Genomic DNA, 13,957 nt, shown 5'->3' on the forward strand with positions numbered 1-13,957 from the left:
TGGCAGTATGTGTACTAGAATATTTACATAGACTAACCCTATTTTCACTTTAACTTTTTTTATGTTTTAATTACAAAGTAATGCATGTTTGCATTTTTTAAACAAGCAATTCAAAAAGTGTCTAAAGTAAAAATGGAAGGCCCTTTTCTAACCATTTTACCCCCACCTCCACACCCACCCTTAAGGGGCAGCTATTTAGAATAGTCTGTGTGTAGCTTGCAGATCTTTTTATGCCAGCTCACACTAGAAATAGTGAATAGAGATATTGTATACATTTTTAAATGTATAATGACATTGTGTCTCTTTGGAAATATTCTACAGATTTTTTCCTGTGGTTTATTCTAGCAGTTTCTCCTTTCTCTCTTCTTGATGTTTATTCAGGAGAAAGGGGATGGTAGGTAAGGAAGAAATTCAACCAAGGGATGCATTTATGTTCCCTATGAATAAATGCTCTGCCTTGGTCCATCCAAGTTCCATTCTTAAAAATCACAATTGAAAAAAAACTATCATGATTCTGCTTCATATGAAAGCTACTTAGAAAAGAAAAGATCACTGCAGCTAGATATAAAGCAGTAATAGCTCTTGAAAGGCAAACCTATGGGGCTTAACCACATGACATAGTAGCTAAATAAGGCAACTGATTGTATGAAAGTCCATTAAAAACAATCTGAAAAAATCGGGCAATTTTGGTTATAAACTTCTCACTTGTATATTATGGCATGGTAATTTTAGTAGGTAAGACATCCAGAATACAAAATAATACAAACTGGTAAAGAGCATGGAGTCTGGTGCCAGACTGCCTGAGTATGAATTCTGATTTTGTTAATTACTCACTATGTGACCTTAGGCAAGTTACTTAGCTTCTGGGTGCCTCAGTTTCTTCCAGTGTAAAATGGGATAATAATCATCTTTAGAGGGCTGTTGTAATAGTTAAATATGTTAGTACATGCAGAATGCTTAAAATAGTGCCTGACACCATAAGCACTGAGAATATATTTGCTTTTTTTGTTTTTGGGAGTCAGCTATTTTGGTTTGGCTTATTTGTTGGTTTGGTTGTTATATTTCAGTTCATTAACTAGATTTTCATTTATCTGGTTTTATCTTAAAACTTTGGATTTTTGTTAAATCTGGTTGCTTTAACTTATTTGTAAAATGATTTGGTATTCATCACAAGCCTCAGAGAAAATCTTCTATTAGATTCAGTCATTTCCCCATTGCGCCCTGAATTTTAGAATATGAAGAATGGATATTTGATGAAATGTTAGGAAAGTTAGTTGCAGAATATTAAAAATTAGTATTACTGCCCGAAAGGAACCTATTTTTCCAGAAAATTAGCAATTTTGAAAGTTATATAACAAATGCCTTCACAAAATTATTTCCCCATTTATGTGAAAAAGAAAATCTGTCATTGCTTTTGTCAGACCTTTGAAGTAAAAATTAATTTCATTTGAGTGTTGTCATTTGTGGGAGACAACATTTTATAGGCTTTGGGATCAGTTCTGGCAAGTTATTTAATCTCCCTAAGACACTAGCATTACATGCATAAAATGAGTTTGGATCTTCAAGCAGGTAGGACAGCCAGTAATCGACAGTAGCGGGTTAGCCCAATGCTTTGTCAGGGAAGTAGATGGCAGAGGCTTTGAGTAGAATGGGGAACCTCAAGGAGCCAGAGGGAGACTAGATATGGATCCAGTTTGGGATAGGCCTAAGGGTTGGCCTTGAAGACAACTGTCAGGCAGTCACTGGTTCTCCTGTTTTAGACTATAACTATTTTCTTTCTTTCCCTCTGCCTTCATCATCTTCCTACTTTTGCCAATCTGTATTTCCAAAATATCCCTTAACCCCGAACTTTAAAGTCTGCCTTGTCCAAGCATATCTCCAAGTGCCTCCAAATGAAATTAGGTTCACCTTCCCCGTATTTTTTAGCACTTTGGACTGTAAATAATTATTAACATCTGCCTTGTGGTATAGGTATTTATGTATGCCTTTCTCTCTAAATTATTAGCTCCTAGATTTTAGGGATCCACAGTGCTTTTGCCAGTTTTTACATGCCATAAATTTTGTTGAAATTCTTTATGCAAAGCAATATAATGTTCAGTTCTCAATCCCTTGACCTTTAGTCATTTTTTGTGTGTCTGTATAAGCTTCCTGATTATATTTCAACAGCCCGCATAAAACTACTCAAATTGTCATATGCTATTGTAAGAGTGAGGCACCTTTAAACTTTAGAGTAGTTATATCCCGGCAATCTTTATGTGCATTTTTTTATAAGTATCAAAGTTTTTACTACTGTTTTGAAATAATCAAGTACAAAACAAGTAGAATAAATAAATTTAGAATCTAAGTCAATGGCACATTTGTTTATAGTACTAATCATTTGGTGCATTCCAATGCTTGATATTAGAGTTGAGTGCAAGTATAGTAATGGTAGAATCAGGACTTTCCACTGGAAATTTTATAAATTCAGTCTTCACGGTCTGTTTATGCTGTTTTCAAAGGGCAAATTATACCTCATCTGTTGCTATAGCTAGGAGATTTCGTTAGAAGTACATTGGTATGTCTTTACTTGGGGGTCTTTTAGCTCTTCCTGTGCACTTTCTACCAAAAGAAGTTAAGTTTCTATAGGATTTCACTAAAATAATTCTGATTTGGAAATCTTGACTGTGTATTCTTTTCCATAGCCCAAAGTTAGTTATAATGTATTTTTTTAAGAACTTTTTTCCTGAAATACTTCAAGAGCTTCATTATTCATTTCCGTTTATTTATTTTACTCAAAGTCCTAGTTTTAATTAGTGTAAAGTAAATAAAGGTATATTTTCTTGAGAGAAAAATCAAGCAGTGGCACAATTACTTTAATATATAGAATGATAAAAAGAAATAATCATTTTAGGGGATATTTTTGTTAAGTCAGTGGAGTTTTTGAGATTTCGACAGACTATTTTATGCAGCCTTCAACAGGCTATTTTATGCAGAGTGGGAAGTAAGTTTGCAGTTTATTGATAACCAGTAAATAGTGGGATGGTCTCTGTTAAATATCACTAGTGCTTCTAATTATTTTTAGAAGTCACAAGCTGTAATTGACAACTCAATACAGAGATACTTAAAACTACTCTCTCTGCTTTAGTATCAACAATCCTCCAGTTACCCCACTTTAATGAGTGTTTTTTATTAGGCTTTCTGGAGATTAGTTCATTTACAAATGAGCAGGGCTATCAGTAATTGCCAGGTTAGCTGACCAGTTTCAGAGGACATATTTTTCCAAATTGCATTACCTATTTATAAATGTAAAACTAGTTTATACCAATTTTACCAATTTTCTTTGTTGTTTTTTTAAAGTTTTATAAAACTTACTTAATTATAATAAGCAAATGCTGGAGATAAAATCTAGAGTATAGGTTACCAGGAGATAGAAAGAGGGTAAGAGAATACAGAGATATGATTAGGGTGTACAGAATTTTTAATAAGGTTGATTGTAAATGTTCAGAAATGGATAGAGGTCATGGAAGCACAATACCGTAAGTGTAATTAACAGTACTTACTGTGAGTATGGTTGAAAGGGGAAGTCTAGGGTCATATATGTCAGTAGAAGGAATGCTAGAGATAAAACATAGGACTTCATAACATAATGAAACTTATTCTGGTCGATGACTGTAGTTAATTGTACAAATACAAGAAAGCTCTTACATGAACTAGAACACATGTATGTCACTATTATAAGATGTTAGTAATAGGATGGTATATGGAAAAAATACAATTAATGCAAACTAAGGACCATAGTTAACAGTGACAATGTAATATTCTTTGATCAACTGTAACAAAGGTACTATACCAAAGCTAAGCATCAATAATAGGGGGGATCTAAGGGACGTGGGTTTTTGTTTTTGTTTTTGTTTTCATTTTCGGAGAAATGAGAGAATGTTCTCAAAATGGATTCTGATGGTGAATGCATAATTATGTGATTATACCAAGAGCCGTTGATTGTACACTTTGGATGTATTGTATGGTATGTGACTAAAACTGGGTTTAAAAAAAACTTATTTCAAGTTTGCTTTTCATGTTTCTGTATTTTTTTTTAAAGTTAAGTAAAAGTAAAATACTTCTCAATAAATTGACTTTCAAAGTAATTTTAATGAATACACTTCTATAAACATAAGAACATAGTGCCAATGGGGTATATAGAGATCAGGAAAGAAGATTGTGTTGTAACTTAGGATTTGTAGGCTATTATTTCATTGGGTTACAGTTGCCAGTGTTAGTGGATCTTGAGGAAGAGAGAAATGTTAATACCTATCTATTCTGCTTCAGTTCTCCCTCCCCACAACTCTGACCTCTTTCACCCAGAGCTTCTAAATCACTAGAAGAAACAGAGCCAAAATATAACTTACATCTTTCTCCTTTCCCTACCTGATTTAAATTATAACTAAAATTAACTGTTCAGCAACTTCATTTTTTTCAGTTTTTTAATTAACTCTTTTTTTTAAATCAACTATATAAAAAAAAATTTTTTTAAACATACAATAAAAAAAACTATTTCAAACAAACCATAACAAGGGAGTAAGAAAAAGACAACTAGCCTAAGATAACTACTTTACTTCCAACATGTTCCTACTCTACCCCAAGAAAATAACCTAATATAGCAACATTTCTATAAACTTGTTCCTACCATACCCATCAGAAATTAACAGACCGTAGTCATTCCTGGGCATTCCCAGAACGTTAAATTTACCCATGATAGCTTATCTGTTCTTATTGGGTTATCATTCCCCCTTCCTTAATTGCTCTCTTTCGCTAGTTCCCCTACATTCTATGTTATAGACCATTTATTTTACATTTTTCAATGTTCACATTAGTGGTAGTATATAATATTTCTCTTTTTGTGCCTGGCTTATTTCGCTCAGCATTATGTCTTCAGGGTTCATCCATGTTGTCATATGTTTCACGAAATCGTTCCTTCTTACAGCCGCGTAGTATTCCATCGTGTGTATATATCACATTTTATTTATCCAGTCATCTGTTGAAGGACATTTGGGTTGTTTCTATCTCTTGGCAATTGTGAATAATGCTACAGCAACTTCATTTTATGTTTCATATGGTGAAGTGCTCTTCTTTTTCCCATAGAAGTGCTACAAATGCATAACTTTAATCACCGGGGTGTCTTTTGCAAATAGAGGATCTCAAAACTGATCAAGGATTTGGGGTGACTTCTAGAGTATCAGTAGATTGGGTTATAAGCTGTCTTCATTACTTGAGAGAGTTCTCAGCTGAAAGTATCAGTTCATGTTTTATTTTTCTTACCTGACAAGCTCAAAGACCCCATTTGGAAATTATTCCTCCCTCTTCCTCTTCCTCTAGAAAACACTAAAGCTTTTAGTATCAGTTTACAAAAATAGGAACTTTTAACTTGCTGGTCTCTCGTTCTTCCAATTCTCAATAAAGGAGAGGTAAAAAAGTACACCGTAATACTGAAATTTAATCACTGTTCTAAAAACTTGGACAATTTTCTTTTTAAGTAATTTTATCTGAAGAACAGAATAAAAACATTGACAGCATATGAGCAGTTTCTTCTTCCTTTATTCCCAGATATGAAAAGATTTTTGTGGGAATATGGGCAAAGCTGAAGTGACCATTTGTAGAAAAGTTTGACTGGTAATTCCTCTAAAATTGTCTGCAGCAGATTCATTCTTGATTTTGTTTTCAGAACCTTCAATGTATTTGTTTTACTTTTTTTAGTAGAAATGTTTCCAAAGTTTCATGTATTAAATTTTCTGCTTAAAGTCAGTTCAGGGTATCAACCAAGTTACATCATCCCAGAGAGTCAGCAAGTGTTCTCACGGTGACACCTGGGGCCATTTTTTGTTTTCCCACTTCTACAAGTGAATGCTCTCCTAACTGATCGTTTTTATGCCTGGAATAATGGTCAGGAATATCTAACTTCCTTTTGTAGTGGAGTTCCCACTGACATCAAAGACAGTATTTGTATTGGGAAATGCAGATAATGGGAGATCTAGGAAAACATGTATCAAATTGGCCCTGAGTCACGAGATTAGGCTTCTCAAAGGTTCAGTGTCACTTGATCTTAGGAGCACGGATGTACTGAAACTGTAGAATGCTCCAAAAGGAATGCCCAATTCCATGTGGCATTCTGTGTCTTTTGTAAAAACTGGAATCCTTTTGCCAAGTTAGTTAATTTGGGCAAGTTGAAAATTTTTGTTTCCTGACAACTTTTATTTATGCGTAGATGATGGATCATACGGACTGTGCAACAAACGAAGAAAACCCTGTGATGGCTGGTGATCAGATTATCCAACAATAATGTTATGTGGACCTGCAATAATGTGTCATTCATTTTCTACAAATAGAGTTCAACTTTTTAAATCGACTTTTGAATTGACAATCTGAAAAAAATCTTCAATAACATGCTTGCAAATATATATTTTTTATGAGCTGGTACTGACAATTACAGCATAAGTAATTAAAATGCATTTGCTTTTAACAATGTTAAAGTTGTGCCTTCACACTAAATAAGCATATGGTCTGTGTAATTTTCAAGGTGTATTATTTACAGTATATTTTTCTAAAAAATGTCTTTAGCCATCTCTACACTTTTCTGACTGAAATTTGTTTCTTTTAACTCTGATAGATAAAAGTATTTGTCAAAGTGAGTTTCTGAACAAATTTTACTGTTAAAGAATTATGCAAATTTTATCTGCGCTATAGAAATAACTGTTTAAGATTGTACAAGAAGGCAGTTCAACAGTATTATGAAAATTTGGACCTTTATCACTGCGAGGTTAGAAATATATAAATTTGGGAATAAAGTATAAATACATATTTTTGTAGTGTTAGTTTAAAAACCCTGGTTCTTTTTTAAATTGAGAACATAAATTACTTTGGATTGTATACATATTATATTAGAACGTTTTTCCAGGTATAGAGAAACATAATGCATAAAACTAGTCATTAAGAGGACAAAAACCCTGAAATCCATAGTTTTTAGTGGTCTGCTGTTTCCTTAAAACTATAACTTAAATTTACGTACTCACATTTGATTTGACTATGGTATATCTGTTCTTTCAGGTTTGGTTCTATTGATGTCAAGGTTTGGCCTTTTTTAAAAATTACTTTTCTTATCATAATTAATACATATGGCTCATTAAGTGTAAGTCCCTAACAAGTTTTTTGCAGTCCTCTCCCCCCACTTCTTTCCCCATAGGTAAACCCCTATTAACCTCTTAATATTTTGGTGGAGGATGGTTTACTAATATACAAAGTGTGGTTCATAGGAAAGAATTGGAAACAAAAGTCAGGAGACTGAGTGTTGGTCTCAGTTTAATTATGATAATAGAAGAGCTTGAGTAATTTGCCTCAGATCAAGACACTTTATCATAGTTTTCTCATATGTAAAATGAATAAGTCCCTCTGGTATCCTCCAGCTTGAAACATCTTTTTCTCATTCTTTGCTAAATTTTAGATGTGGCCCTGAACCTGCTCCTGAGAATCAGAGGTCAATTTATCTTCCCATTTTCTTTTTTCTTTTTTCTAAAATCCCCACATGACAAGGATTTGTCATGCAGGCAGCAGGATTTTGCATTTCTCTGTAAATACTGTACAAAATATGTGAACAAATCTGTGATCTTTCATTCTAAGTTTAATTTATCTTACTAAAAGATAAAACTAATGTCTTTTAAAATGGATCAGATCTTGGATGCTTGTACTAAATTTAATTTGAGGCAGTTTGATGTTTTTGTTTAATTGTTAATTTTTGCTACTTAACTAAATTGCAAATGGAGAAGCTTCCTTGACAGCTCCTCTTTCTATTTTATACACTTATGGATCCATATAGGTTTGTGGCAGATTACTTATTTGACAAGTAAGGGTTAATTTTAATCTTACCTTCATAATATCAAGTTTGAATTTTTTCCAGAGAATCTAATTTTATTTGGCAGACTGTGATAGAGAAAAGAACAGATTAAATGCCATTTTAAAGCTCCAACTATATTTTTGTTTATAATATAAATAAGATGTTTGCCAGAATATAGCTTTTATAGTGAAATTATCTGCAGTCTCATCCTAACTTTATAATTCCCATTTTATGATGAATGTTAATGAAAAATACTGGGATATTCTTGTACTACATTGAAATAAAACAGTTTCTCAAAATAATTTTATTTCATATAACTAGAATAGTAGTTATTAATATTTTAATTTCTAAATCTAGGCTTTGCTTCAGAATAGTGTATTATCATGTATATCAAGAAATTTGAAACTGAGTTCTTTATACAATTATTTATATCCAACCATTAGATTTCAAAGAGGTAAAATCTTGTTCTAGTATGCCATTAAAATCTTATTGCTTAAATAGATATGACATAAAAATGAAATTCCTTAACTTTCTTCATCCTCAGTGTCAATTTTATATTATACTTAATCCTTTTAGCAACTTAGCTGAAAATGATTATTTAGAGAAATTAAAGTGCAGAAATATTTTTGGGAAACTCCAAAGTGGACAAAGGTAGGAGAAATGAAAATTTGGCTTTAAAAGGCAGTATCATCTTCTCTTCCTTCTCTTCTTCCTTCCCCCATCCAGTAACTTTAAAGGGACTAGAAGTTCTTTTTTCCTGAACATGTCTTAAAAACAAGATATATTGTATTTATTAACACTTACTAGGGAAAAATCATTTTTATCACTTCTTAGTTCCCTATAAATATTTTTATAGCTTATCAAAGAGGAATTACTAAATATCATTAAGTTGTACAAATTGTAGTATAGACTTTATTTCAATTTAATTCAGCAGAGATCAGTATGTGAGGTTTTTTAGGGAAGGACCTTGATAATCTAATACACTATATTTTGTCTACTTGTATAAAATTTTTTAGATGAGCAGTTCCTTAGTGGTAGAGTCTGAGATTTATTTCTCTTTTTAAGGAAGAGAATGTTAACCTGTCTCCTGTTGGGATTCATAAATTTTAGTTAGATGTCCATAGAGATGTTGGCGGAATGTGCATTTATAAGAAATACAAATGAGCTTTTCAGTTTTCCTTTCTCTTTCAGTTTTTGACTTAGGTATTAACAAAACTTATTTTGATATTTGATTTAAAAATATTTGAACTAACCTATTTAAACTTGGTCTCTAAAATGTCAGCCTGATTTCAGCCAATGAGATTTCAAAAACACATGAATTGCCCATCAACAGGGAAAAAAGGTTGAATTTACTCAACATGATACCAAATAACCTATTATACAATTTAAAAAAAACGTAGCGTCCTGTTGACTGCAGAGGATAATTCTAAAAGGAGTTGGGGGAGAGTAATAGAAATGAAATCAAGATACTGAATATGGATCACTTTATACTTCGTGGAAGAAAGATTAATTCAAGAGATCTGAATCAAAATAATCAACCTTTTGGAATTTGATCTTCTACTTTAGTACTTATGTTCTAGATTACTGAACTTTCAGAGTAAAAAAATGATTTAATGAATAATATACAGGCCATATAATAGTGGAGACCATAAATGTAAATTTTCTTGTTTAATGTTTCCATACCTTAGGACAGTTTTTGTATCTATAAAGATGTTCGTTGGGGGAAGAATTAATTTTAAAAATAAATTTTTTAGCATATTCCCCCATTATTGACAATTAAGGGATAACCAAAAAAATGTAGAAAATTTAATAATGTCATATGGTCCTTTGGTTAGGCATAAAAAGTATTATAGACAATGTGTCTATTCCTTTGGAATACAGATTTTTTTTTTTTTTTTTTTTTTTTTTTTTTTTAGTGTCAGGTCTATCTGGTTAGCCCAGAGCATTTTACAATAGGACAAGTCAATGTAATTAGGTAATTTTTTTGCATATTTTATACCTTCTGTTCTATTTTGTTTAAATGTAAACCTTTTTAAAAAATATGTATGATTCAATTTTTACTTAGATTTGTTTGAATGTGGGATTCTTTTTTTTTTTAACACTTTCACATGTAATTTAGTGTAAATTAATACTTTTTTAACACTACTAGGCTTTATTTTGTTATGGAACGTGATTTAAAATTAAATTTTTGAAGTGCTTTAAACTGTCTTCATTATGTGCCAACACTGACAAGAAAAACATTTTTTTTAATGTATGGAATTCACTTTGGTATTCAATAAATTCTATTTTAAAATAAAATTTGAATTTGTTTCCTTTTGAATGGTGAAAAAATAATCGAAAATGAACTAAAAGTGTTCAACAGAATGTTCACATCAGGCAAAAATGGTAATGATCGTTTAAGAAATTGTGTAGTTATTTAAGTCTGGCAAATTAAAATTAAAACCTAGAAAAAAGTGTTATTTACTGTAAATTTATATTGACACATAATAGCACTTAATATTTGTTGAATTTATGTATGTAATAAATTACATACCACCACCCCCCCTTTTTTTCTAAACCAACATAGTATCTTACCTCCTGTGGCAAACATTTCTGGTATTGGTAGCTTTGCTGATGCAGTTCCCCACTGATTACCAAGATCCCTACTGCCATTGTCCTATCTTTTTAATTTGATGAGTTTGGCTTAGATTTATGTCTGTAGTTTGTTTGTCTTGACATATATTGAGGAAATCCTGTTCTTCCGTCCTGCCCTGCTGCCCAGATTAGCAGAGGAATCTTGTGTCACCCCACAGAAGTGTTCCTGAGAATTCGGGGGGGGGGTGGGCCCTAGTAAAGTATGGAGCAGTCCAGTCCCATCACTGCATTCCTGCTAGACAGTCAGTATGTAGCCCACACTACAGACTTAAGTTTCTCTGGAAAAGGGAAGAAATGATTGCAGGAAAGTAAAATGATTAACGTAAAAGTCAGTATGGTTACTTGGGATGGGGGAGGGGATATGATTAGGGAAGGGCACTTGGGACCGCTAAGATCCAGTGAGGTTGTTTCTTAAAATGGGAGAGGGTTACATGTATCTGTGTTCATCTTTTTCTTTAAAATGCACTCATGTTTTATGTAATTTTCTATGATGTATATTAAATTGCTTTTAGTTATAAAGCTAAATTAAAACTGGTGCTAATGTTTAAATAGGCAGACACAATGGAACAGAATGGAATCTGGAAATAGACTCAATACATATGGGAATTTCATATGATAAAGCATATGACATTAAATCAATGAGGAAAAAATGGATTGTTAATAAATGGTACTGGAAAATAGGTGGCCATCTGGGGAAAAATGTTGCATCCTTACCTCAGTTCTTGTACCACATTAATTCCTGAAAGCCTAAAAACTTCAATGTAGAAATTAAACCAGTAGAGAATAAAGAATGGGGAACTTTTAAAATACAATTTTCAACTGGGCAGAAATTTTCTAAGTATGACATAAAACCTGGAAATCATAAAAAGAAAATGTTAAAGAATTCAAGTAGAAAGTGCGTGGAAAAGCACTACACAAAGTCAAAAGACAATCTGAGAAATTATCTGTAAAATATTGCAGAAAATGCAGAATTTCTTTAACCTATAAAGAAATCCTATAAATCAATAAGAAAAAACTAGCAATCCCATAGTAAAATGATCAAAGGAAATGAATTGACAATCATGGAAGAAGAATACAAATGTATTTTTACATATATAAAGATATTTATGGGAAAATGCTAATTAGAATTGTAATGAGGCATCATGCTTAACTTTTCAATATACCAAAGAACAAAAAGTAAGATAAACTCTTTGTGAGGGTATGAAGGAAATGAACACTTTTTTTTTTAATATTCATTTTATTGAGATACATTCACATACCACGCAGTCATACAAAACAAATCGTACATTCAATTGTTCACAGTATCATTACATAGTTGTACATTCATCACCAAAATCAATCCCTGACACCTTCATTACCACACACACAAAAATAACAAGAATAATAATTAAAGTGAAAAAAAGCAATTAAAGTAGAAAAGAACACTGGGTGCCTTTGTCTGTTTGTTTCCTTCCCCTATTTTTCTACTCATCCATCCATAAACTAGACAAAGGGGAGTGTGGTCCTTACGGCTTTCCCAATCCCATTGTCACCCCCTCATAAGCTACATTTTTATACAATTGTCTTCAAGATTCATGGGTTCTGGGTTGTAGTTTGATAGTTTCAGGTATCTACCACCAGCTACCCCAATTCATTAGAACCCGAAAAGGGTTGTCTATATTGTGCATAAGAGTGCCCACCAGAGTGACCTCTCGGCACCTTTTGGAATCTCTCTGCCACTGAAGTTTATTTCATTTCCTTTCACATCCCCTTTTTGGTCAAGAAGATGTTCTCCGTCCCACGATGCCGGGTCTACATTCCTTCCCGGGAGTCATATTCCACGTTGCCAGGGAGACTCACTCCCCTGGGTGTCAGATCTCACGTAGAGGGGAGGGCAGTGATTTCACCTGCCAAGTTGGCTTAGCTAGAGAGAGAGGGCCACATCTGAGCAACAAAGAGGCATTCGGGAGGAGGCTCTTAGGCACAATTATAGGGAGGCCTAGCCTCTCCTTTGCAGCAACAGTCTTCCCAAGGGCTCAACCCATCAAACCACCAGTCCCCGTGTCTGTGGGCATGTTAGCAACCATCGAGGTGGGGCAGGCCAATACCCCTGCGTTCTCCACCAGCTCCTTAAGGGGGCTCTGCATATTTTTTTCCTTGTTTTTTTTTCTTTTTAACTTTTTTTTTAAATCAACTGCATGAAAAATTAAAAAAAATTTAAAAAAAATTAAAAAAACATACAATAAAAGAACATTTCAAAGAGACCATAACAAGGGAGTAAGAAAAAGACAACCAACCTAAGATAACTACTTTACTTCCAACATATTCCTACTCTACCCCAAGAAAGTAACCTAATATAGCAACATTTCTGTGAACTTGTTCCTACTATACCCATAAGAAATTAACAGACCATAGTCATTCCTGGGCATTCCCAGAACATTGAATTTACCCACGATTGCTTATCTGTTCTTATTGGATTATTGTTCCCGCTTCCTTAATTGCTCTCTATTGCTAGTTCCCCTACATTCTACATTATAAACCATTTGTTTTACATTTTTCAAAGTTCACATTAGTGGTAGCATATAATATTTCTCTTTCTGTGCCTGGCTTATTTCGCTCAGCATTATGTCTTCAGGGTTCATCCATGTTGTCATATTGAACACTCTTTTACACTGTAGTGAGACTATAAATTGGTTCAGCTTTACCACGGCCCACCCCACCCCTGAATTCTCAGGAACACTTCTGTGGGGTGAAACAAGATTCCTCTGCCAATCTTTGCAGCAGGGCATGAGGCAATTTGGCAATATGTAATCAAACTTTAAAATCTACATCCTCTTTAATCCAGTAATTCCACTTCTAAGACTACCCTACAGATACACTCTCACATATACACAATGATCTATGCACAAAAGCACTCATACCATTCTTTGAATAGCAAAAACTTGGAAACAACTGAAATTCCATATTTAGAGGACTGACTAAATTATATTCCAGCCATATAATGGAATAATATTAAAAAGGATTTGATGCTTTATGGACTGATATGGAAAAAGCTACATTGTTAAAAAGAAAGCAAGATATAGAACTGTTACAAATGGTGGGCTATCATTGGAAAGTTTTCAAATTCTGCCTTCCATCCAACACCAGGACTCTGCAAGATGTCCATTTAAATTTGAATTTCAGATGAACAACAAATAATATTTTAGTATAAATATTTCCCAAAGTATACTTAGGGTATATTTCATACATATTTTAGTGCAATTTTATTGAGCTATATTCACATAACATACAATCCTTCAAAGTGTACAGCTGTTCATGGCTGTGCATTGATCACCACAATCTTTGAACATTTTCATTATTCCAAAAAATAAAATAAAAATTAGAATAAAAGAGAACTTCCAAAACATTCCATTCCCCTCCTCCCCGCATTGTTCATTTACTTTTTTTTCCACACTCATTGTTTTTTAACTTTATCAAAAAATT

At 33.0% G+C, this 13,957-nt stretch overlaps 1 protein-coding gene across 6 annotated transcripts in view; it reads left to right on the forward strand.

Moving 5' to 3' along the window:
• SPPL2A (signal peptide peptidase like 2A) overlaps positions 1–10,089 on the forward strand; it is a 52,988-nt gene extending 42,899 nt beyond the window's left edge. For all 6 annotated transcript variants that reach the window (XM_037833989.1, XM_037833990.1, XM_037833987.1 and 3 more), the window contains one exon: positions 6,239–10,089. In XM_037833989.1, the coding sequence (XP_037689917.1) occupies positions 6,239–6,294 (56 nt within the window). In that variant the 3' untranslated portion in view covers positions 6,295–10,089. The remainder of the gene's footprint in view (positions 1–6,238) is intronic.
• Positions 10,090–13,957: the final 3,868 nt, after the last annotated feature.

The sequence above is a fragment of the Choloepus didactylus genome, chromosome 4 (assembly GCF_015220235.1).
Source record: "Choloepus didactylus isolate mChoDid1 chromosome 4, mChoDid1.pri, whole genome shotgun sequence".
Lineage (NCBI taxonomy): Eukaryota > Metazoa > Chordata > Mammalia > Pilosa > Megalonychidae > Choloepus > Choloepus didactylus.